At 42.4% G+C, this 9,705-nt stretch overlaps 1 protein-coding gene across 1 annotated transcript in view; it reads right to left on the bottom strand.

Moving 5' to 3' along the window:
- Window positions 1-8,369: 8,369 nt before the first annotated feature.
- DCDC1 (doublecortin domain containing 1) overlaps window positions 8,370-9,705 on the bottom strand; it is a 513,960-nt gene continuing 512,624 nt past the window's right edge. The window contains exon 37 of the mRNA XM_062198052.1: window positions 8,370-8,497. Coding sequence (XP_062054036.1) covers window positions 8,370-8,497 — 128 coding nt within the window. The remainder of the gene's footprint in view (window positions 8,498-9,705) is intronic.

Genomic DNA, 9,705 nt, shown 5'->3' with positions numbered 1-9,705 from the left:
CATTTACTCTCCAGGAGTTTTCTGATGTAACAGACCACTGCAGCCCAGGGAACAGAACTCAGATTTCTTTCTTCTTCTTTTTTAAGATTTGTTTATTTATTTGAAAATCAGAGTTACAGAGAGAGAGAGAGAGAGAGAGAGAATCTTCTATCCTCTGGTTCACTCCCCAAATGGCCGCAAAGGTCAGGGCTGGGCTGTGCCGCACCCAAGAGTCAGGAGCTTCTTCCAGATCTAACACATGGATGCAGGGACTTGAGCCATCTTCCTCTGCTTTCCCAGGCACATTAGCAGGGAGCTAGATCAGAAGTGGAGCAGCCAGGTTCAAACTGGCGCCTGTATGGGATGCCCCCATTGCAGGAGGCAGCTTTACCTGCTACACAACAATGCCAGCCCCAGAACTCACATTTCAATACCCAGCAGATTGTTAGGCTGGCCTTGCAGAGCAAGGACAGTGGGAGAGATAGTATAGAAGTCAAAATCCACAATGGGGTTTTCCTATCAAAGTGACTAAATTAATGAGGAGACAAGGAAAGATCTGATAAAGAGGGTCTGGCAAACTGATTTGGTAAAATTTCCTGGATGCCAGGGGTAGTATCTTGAGTTCTGTCAGGTTGTCTCTTCAAGATCTATTTGCTCAGACTTGCTTGTATTTACAAGTGCGACTTGTACCCATCTTGATGTTGTAATCAAAGTCGTAGATCCCAACCCTCACATTCGTGTCGGCTACTTAGCAAAGATCAGCAAGGTCAATCCAGCAAAGCCAGCTGTGAGGGTGCATCCAATGGCAAGCCTTTCACTGACACAATAGGAACAAGGACAGCCTAGCTGATTCCATTGCTAAATTCATCCCTCAGTGCTTAAGGGAGAAGTGAATCCTAACAATGGCAGAACTATGTCTATACTAAAACTTCCATGGAGTCTGAGTGTCAGCTATGTCCACAGCTTCCTAAGGAAAGATCAACCCACACGGTTGCTTACATGGGGAAGCTGTGCTTTGTATCACAGATCCCTGGCATCCTAACATAAAGGGATGAATAAAAGGCAGCTATCAGTTATCCTCCAGCCGTTCAGTCTTCCATTAGGAGACACAAAGAAAGCAATTCAGATGGTAGAGTGGCCCTGCCGTCTGAAAAAAATATAAAAAGAAGACAAGAGACAGAAGCCAGGAAGCAGCACAACTCATGAGCAGGCAAGTGCCATGTCTTAGTGGACAACAGAAGGCCTGTGAATAGCCGAAATGCAGCAGAGAAGTGGAGGCGCAGATCAACAGGGAAGAGCAGGAATGGCAGACTCCCGGGTGTCCCCTGGGACACGGACAGAGCTGCCTCTTGAACAGACTGCTGCGACACCTGTGTCCTGGGCTTTCCTGTGCTTCCTCACTTCCTTGTAAACCCTCCCAACCAACCCCCAGCCCCGGTGTCTTTCTGTAACTGGCAACCCGAACAAGCTTAATTTGATATGCAATATCTAGTGCAAGTTCAGGGGCTTCCCACTGCACTCATAAAAGAAAATCCCTAACTTCTCAGCACAACTTGCAAGACCCCCCACAATCGGGCCTGTGCCCACTCTCCTACCTCACACCCATTTCTCCAGCACTCCAGGCCTAGCCCAGCAGCCTTGCCTGTTGCATTCACCTTTGTATGCCCAGCACTTAGAGCAGTGCTTAGTACTCCTCCCCTACCCTCAACCTCCCACCCCCAGTTTGAAAGTGACTTAGTTTTTTGAAGGAAGGAAACAATATTTAGCATTTGAAATACAGCCAGTCTGAACTGAGGAGTGCTATAGGTGTAAAATGCACACAGGACAGGGAAACCCCAGAAGGACAACAACAAAGCAGTCATGTCTGAATAAGTTCATATTGAATGTCTGTTAAAAAGATAATACTTTGAGTATATTGGGTTCAATAAAATATAATATTAAAAATACAGCCCATAGTTCTTTTTACTTTTTCTAAAAATATGGCTACTAAAAAATGTCAAATTATTCAAATATCTCCCACTACATTTCTGTATACAGTACTATGTTAGAGCTTTCCTTGGTACCTTGAGCATGCCATACTCTTTCCTGATTGCCACCTCTGCTGGTACTCTGTTCCATGATCCAACACTCACCCTGTTTCTACCTTTTAGAATGGCTAATTCATTCCTGTCTTTTAGCTTAAATGTTACATCTTTAGAGAAGGCTTAAAGTGTGTCATGCATTAAATGATTTGGGCTAAGTAGAGAGCTAGTTAGTCAGCAAAGGAGCTGTGAGGCTGCCAGCAGTCTCCTTGCAACAGCCATGCACACTAAAACCCCGCCCACTTCCCTGCCAATCCAACACGGCTGCAGGAGTGGCACACCCACCTCCCCCGATACACTGGAGTCTCACCTGCCCATCAAGCACAAGATGCCATGATAACCATGCGTTTGCCAAGCTCTACATGGAGATACCCTGATACCACCTGTAGTGAAGCCCCTCCCAAACTCTACTCCATCCGTATAGTCCGTTAGAGCACCACCCTGTACCCAAAAAATGGGCGGTTTGAACTTTGGCAAAGGCAGCAGCAGCAGTGGGAGCTGTGATAACTGTACCTCTTGGAGCAAGGCTGCCTGCATTCACTTCTGAATGTGTGTCTCCTTAATCTCTTTAATCCTATATATCTGCTGGAATCTTCTCTCATGGCAAGACAAGAACTTGGAGTAAACCCAGCCAGGAACCACATTTCCTGCAACATTAACTATGTTACTCCTCAATCCCCCTCCAATTTTCCTCTTATCAGCTTGATTTCCTTTATAGGACTTAACCTAATTTTTAATTATTTTATTTATTATACATAATTATTGTATATACTTGCTTAACTTCTGAGTGACCCACACGCACTGTGAGTTCCATGGGGAGGAGGGTCACATCTGTAACATTCATCTTTGCATGCCAAGCACTTACACCAATGACAGAGAGAAAGAGAGAGAGAGAGAGAGAGAGAGAGAAAGCACACCAGGCTATATACTTGAATTAGGCCTTCAAAAACTAATTTTGTTTTTATTTTCAGTCTTCTAAGGAAGGTGCCTATCTCTCAACCTATATGGATTTCATTTATGAGGCAACAAAACTACCTTGAAAATTAGTTTTTCTAAGAGCATTTGTTATTGAATTGAAATAATATCCTGTGGATTTTCACTGTGAGATGAGCCTGCCAGGGATGCAGGTGGCTCAGGCCTCCATATTAACTAGACTTAGGGAAAACAGGACAGAGAAGGTTTAGTCCTTTCCTCTCTAAACAGCTCCTCCACTGGAGAAAAGGTAGCCACAGAAAATAAAAATCCTGTCTCTGTTTAAAAGCTCTCCTTCTTTGTACATTTAAAAATGTACAAGAAAACTTCAGGAAGCTGCTTATTTTCCCCGCCCTCAAAATTACTCTGCTCCTTGATATGTGTACCATAGTACTGACATTACTCCTGTTACCTTTAGAATAACAAGATTTCATCAGCACCAAAGGCAGCTTATTTAACGTGAGAGACTTCAGCACCTTATACTCATTTGCAAGGTCAGCCTTCCAAGGTTTGGGTCCAGGTTACCCTCTCTGGTTGCTTAGGCCTGACTCAAGACCATTTCTAACACCCCTAAAGGAAAGAGTGATGAGCAAACAAGAGGATACTTAGACTCAAACCCTCACCCACACAGTAACTGCTTCTTTGAATAGAAGGGTAAAGCATCCACAGGTCTCTAGAAACTGGTCCTTACCACTTGGGCCATGCCTTGCAGATAGGAAATAGTATTTTCCTTGATGGGCCCCAAATTCCTGGTAAAGTCTCTGACTCTGTGGTCAGCTCCCACACTGCTTCCTAAGTGTGTGTTATAATGTGGATTCCCTACCCCAGCTCAGGCACACAGATTGTAACAATCATTGGGATCAAGCCTGGGAATCTGTTTTGTTTTGGGCTCCCCTGGTGTTTCTTGTGCATCCAAAATTTGAGAACCAGGAAAGCATCACTTACCCATCCACAAATTGTTCCAAAAAAAGTTTTGTTTGTTTGGTTTGGTTTTCAATGAAAGTGGGATTTAAAGACTCTTACAGGAGAAAAGGCCAAGAGGCAAGGGAGAAAGAGGGAAGGAGGGAAGAGGGGGAAAACTGATGAAAATTAAGAGAGACAGCATCCAGTCTTATAACTTTGGGGGCACTAACCTAAAAGTCTTGAGAGGATCCCACCTCTCTTCCACCTCTCCCCAGCACAGTCTGAAGGTTATTTCAAGACAGCATGCTCAGGGCTGGCGCTGTGGCATAGCAGGTAAAGTGACTGCCTGCAGTGCCAGCATCCCATAGGGGCACTGGTTCAAGTCCCAACTGCTCCACTCCTGATCCAGCTCTCTGCTATGGCCTTGGAAAGTAGTAGAAGACAGCCCAAGTACTTGGCCCCTGTGCTTGCGTGGGAGACCTGGAATAAGCTCCAGGCTCCTAGCTTCAGATCAACTCAGCTCCAGCTGTTGCAGCCATTTGAGGAGTGAACCAGTGGATGGAAGACCTCACCTTCTCTCTCTCTCTCTCTCTCCCTCTCTCTCTCTCTCTGCCTCTCTGTAACTCTGCCTTTCAAATAAATAAATAAATCTTTTAAAAAAAGGCAGCATGTTTTGGTCAATTTTCTTTAAAACACAGGTGCTGGCATTTCCTGGTATACTGGGGCCAAAACACTAATATCAACTCCCAAGTGTGCGACTTCTGCTTTAAAGTGTCAGGGTAGAACCTAGTGGGTCCTTCAGCTTGACTAACCCTTTTACCAATTGGCAGAGGAACATAACACACGACCAGTGGTAGCATACCCAGTTCAAAATGTCATTTCAGTTGCCCTATAAATATGATTTCCTGCCTCCTTTCTTCCTCTAACCCAGGTGTACCATAGCTCTTCCTCTCTCCCCACATGTTTTTATTTGCATTTAAGGTGCACAGTGACAGCCTGTTGATAGTAGTTTCATACTGTAGTGTCACAGAATTAGAAAATATTTTAGCTAGCAGCAGGCGCCTACTGAATTCCCACCGTTCTGTGATGAATCCATTCACTTTCAGCAGCACTCACCTGAGTGGTCTTGCTCTACGGTTGCCTATGACCCCACAGCCCCAAACAGTGCCATTTATGCAGAATTCTAATTTCCTGTGTTGAAAACAAAACTGCTGCTCTTTCTTTCTGCTTACCCAGCCCTAGCACAGAGGTGGGGGAAGTCAAGATGACTCTGGAATCATCTGTTTAATGAAAACAGCTGAAAGCCACCACTGAGCCCCAAATTCCATTTAACTGAGAACATTGGCATTTCACTTTGTGACACTCTAGAATAACAGAGATTTGTGTGTTTTGATCATTTCCTTTCAAATGATGCCAAAAAACAAATGTTGTGTTGGTGAATCACGAATCTCTAGATGATGCTCAGCACACCTGGGCTGTTAATGAAGATTAGCTCATAAATGTTGCTGCAGATATTAGCCACAATTTGTAAGTGATTCGGCGGCAAAAGAGAATAAATACATCCTTTCTATTATTATTTTTTGTTATGTTTTCTTGATTCACAAAATGGTGCTTAGTTATTATGAACAATCAAGAAAAAAAAAAAAAAAAAAAGAGGGGCCGGTGCTACGGCATAGAGGGTAAAGCCACTGCCAGCGGTGTCAGCATCCCATATAGGCAGTTTTCAAGTCTCTGCTGTTCCACTTCAAATCCAGTTCCCTGCTAATGTGCCTGGGAAAGCAGCGGAAGATGACACAAGTCCTTAGGCCCCTGCACCCACGGGGAAAATGTAGAAGAAGCTACTGGCTCCTGGCTTTGGATCTGCCCAGCTCTGGCCTGTACGGCCATTTGGAGAATGAGCCAATGGATGGAGGATTGCTCTTTCTCTCTGCTTCTGCCTCTCTGTAACTCTGCCTTTCAAATAAATAAATACATCTTTAAAAAAAGAGAGAGAAAGAATTTAATGTTATTGGCTTGAAAATGCTACCTTTGCCTTGTGATTTTTGACTGACGTGTCCTGTTTTACAAAGCAGATAGCAGTACGCAATAAAGTGTCCCTTGTGTTTACTGTCAGTTAATCAAAATTTTGTCAAGCTTTCAGGTATATGGCTTTTTGTTAGCTTGCTTTCATGCAACTTTACCCCAAACTGGCCACAAAAGCTAGAGGTGGACAGAAAACTCCAGTTCTCACTGGCACACTGTTGATTAACATCTGGATCACCTTAAGGGTGTTTGTGAACCAGCAGGAAATAAGTTTCTGGAGAAAGCCACAGACTTGGGGATGCTTGTTGTAGTATTTAATAATAAATGGTTTTCAGTTAATAGAAAAATATTGAAATCTGACATACATATATACACACACATATATATGAATCTGATTCAAACTTGATAAACATGTCTCCAGAGGAAATTACTGGGTTTATTAGAAGCCTAGGAGGGCTGAACAGAATTGGAACAGTCTTGTCCTATAGTCCTTGCTGAAGGTGGAGTAACTGCTCCCTAGTCCACCTTTCAGCCAACCAAAGGGAAAAGTTAATAGTGAGGAAAGAGCTGGGCTATTCTTAGCCTAAGTTACAAGTGGCTATGAACTGCAGACACCCTGGGCAAGCTGTCGTCTACCAAGTAAGTGTTGCTGCCTTGCTGGTAACATGTGATGTGTTGATGACTGTTATATTACACCTAAAATCCCATTTATTAGTAATAGAAAAGTTCAGTGAAGATTTTTGCCTTATGTCTCCTGGTGCTTGATATAGCATTGTGTGATAATACCAATTTTCGCTTCAGGCATATTCACATGCAACAGCGAAGACTTCACAAGAATTTGCACATTTGATCTAGGGTGAAATTATGCCATTTTCATAGCAAATCAATTTTTCCCTGGCAGCAAAATGATAGGTACTTTTGTACCTAAAGAAATGCTTTTGTTTTCACAGGATTTTGAATTTAAGAAGTTATCTTGATGGGGATTGTGATCAAGACATCCTAAGGAGAGGCCCAGCTGGTTGAAGAGTCCTGGTGGCTCACTCTCCGACTGGGGGCAAAGTCCTTAACCCTTCTTGCTTTGATTTTCTTGTTGCAAAAAGCATATCAAAATATGAGTCACATGCAATCTTTGTCTCCTATGTGGCACAAAGCTGTTTTTGAATATCTTCACATCTCCAGCATCACGCAACACAGAGGAGATGTCTGTAAAAGGGCAAATCGTTGTCGTAACATGTGAGATTTCACCTCAATGTGCTTTGCTTCTGCTGGCGTTGGAGATGGCAGGAACTTATTCATGTAGCCTCACTGATTTGCAGACTGGGAGTAAATGCTAGGCCTTTTGCAGTGATTAGCAAGAGCCCCCTTCAGTACAAATGATATATTGCCTTCCTACATCATATTAAAGTGCAGGATTGAGGAGTGAGCCCAGCTGAGCCATTCTGTACACACCTAGCCAGGTTGCAATTTATATTCAGAGGCAGCTATGAGTGGCTTTCAGATGAAGAGAGGGAGGAGGAACATTACTTTGGAAAATTTCCACCAGGAACAGAAATCAAACTGATTTTTCACTGCCATTAAAAAAAAAAGGTTTTTCTTCTTTTTCTCCAGGAAAAATTTAATGAGTAAAAATGCTTCTTGTCCTATAGGATTGTTACCTATGACAGTTAAGGATCTTCTTCAATCCCTTTTTGAAAAACAACCCTTGCCTGATTTTTCTTTCAAATCAGGCACATAGGCTTTCTCTCTCTAAGATTTTTGTATTAAGGACACCATCTACATCACATATCAAGAATTATCCAGCTTCCCTCTCCTGAACAATGCCTAACTGTGTCCCACAAACTGTCCTCACTGGTACTAAAAGCAAACCTGAAGAGAAAGTCGAGAAGGAAAGACTAATTCATGTGGTATTCTGTGGCTACCAGCCACTTCATTTTTATTCAGTAAATGAAGGATTTTAACATGGAGATTTGGAAAATATGGTGAGTAAGACAGAAAATGTCAGATGGGGTCAAATTTAGTGTTAGGTGGCCAAAGAGTCTAATTTATGTATCAAATTATTTATCGTTTATATATATGTATATGTATGTGTGTGTATATATATAATACATAAACAAAGCACTTTGACCTTGCTGAATTACAGTTCAGTAATTAGTAGTTATTTTTTCTCCTGGAAGAAAATAATACTAAAACAGTCATTTCACCCACATTTTTCACCTAGTTTTCTTGCCTTTCCAGGAGCAGATCTGGAGGAAGTATTCCACTTCACACAAAATGTGGAAGGCAATAACCTTAAAACAGACTGCATGAAATGACAGGGGGCTGCATAATCATCACAACATAACACACACGTGAACATGTACACATGGTGATACCAGAGGAATCCAGGGCACAGTGCGATGGTTCTGATGGGAGTCAGCTGTAGAGCCGGGCCAGAGACAGGGGTGTGCGGGATGGTGATACCACAATGTCTGTGGCGTGCGGGCCCTGCTGCCTTCGGATTCTGGCATAATTTGCTCTGACCTCTGTCAGTCGCTTTACCTCTGTTTAAAAAAAATATTTTAAGAGAGAAGTCAGAGTATTTGTCAAAGAAAAAAAAAGAGTTAAGGATGATGAAAACCTTCAAGATCCTGCAGAAATCCTTGACTCCCACACGGGGCTCTCATTACACACTTGACTTCCTTACCGCATCAGATTGTGTTAGCATTCTCCTGGTTTCTTAAAAATGGAGGTTGTTATGCAGGGCTTCCTCCTAGGCATTTTATGAAGGTTGAACTGCAAGCTAACTTGGATCTACTGGAAAGATGGGAGCCATAGCCATGATAATGGTGTTCAAATTTTATGGCAAGCAGCAAAAAGCACTTGTTTAACTCTGTTGGGTTTTGTGTGAAAGGAATCATTTCTAATGGCATCTGGTTTGTTTTTGCTGAATCAAATTCATTCTTCAAAAACCTAGTAAGATTATTTGATAACTAACTTCTACCTGTTAAATGTTTTTTTACATTATAGCACAGAAAGTTCTTACAGAGTGTTCAGTTTTGAAACTCATAGGCTGTCTTTGCATTCTTTTACTACATAGCTAAGCCAATAGGTCACAGAAAAATGGAATGATTGATTTAAAGTTACTTAATAAGTACATGTATGTAGTGGAATTTCTCTCTGTTTAAAACTATTCCGTATATCTAAATTCCAACTAATTATTTCTCATGATTATTTTAGGAAATAAAAACAACAAAATGAAACCAGTAAAAAAAAGTTTCTGAAGAACAATTAGACCCTTTTGTAATTCTTCCAACATGAAAGTATTATGAGAGGGGCCAGCACTGTGGCGCAGCAGGTTAAAGCCCTGGCCTGAAGCTCCGGCATCCCATATGGGCGCCAGTTCTAGTCCAGGCTGTTCCTCTTCCGATCCAGCTCTCTGCTATGGCCTTGGAAAGCAGCAGAACATGGCCCAAGTCCTTGGGTCCCCGCACCCACATGGGAGACCTGGAGGAAGCTCCTGGCTTCAGATCAGTGCAGCTCTGGCCATTGTGGCCATATGGGCAGTGAACCAGTGGATGGAAGACTTCTCTGTCTCTACCTCTCTCTGTAACTCTTTCAACTAAATAAAAATAAATCTTAAAAAAAGCAAAAAATGAAAGTAATATGAGCAACCTACTTGCATAGGGAAAGGATTAACTTTTACATGAGAGTAATCCATATGTCTTCGAAAGTAAAGATGCAAAAATGAACCTTTGTCTACATAACCTTG

The sequence above is a fragment of the Lepus europaeus genome, chromosome 7 (assembly GCF_033115175.1).
Source record: "Lepus europaeus isolate LE1 chromosome 7, mLepTim1.pri, whole genome shotgun sequence".
NCBI classification, from domain to species: Eukaryota; Metazoa; Chordata; class Mammalia; order Lagomorpha; family Leporidae; genus Lepus; species Lepus europaeus.
The sequence above is the reverse complement of the archived record's forward strand: the minus strand, read 5'-3'. Positions and strand labels throughout refer to the sequence as shown.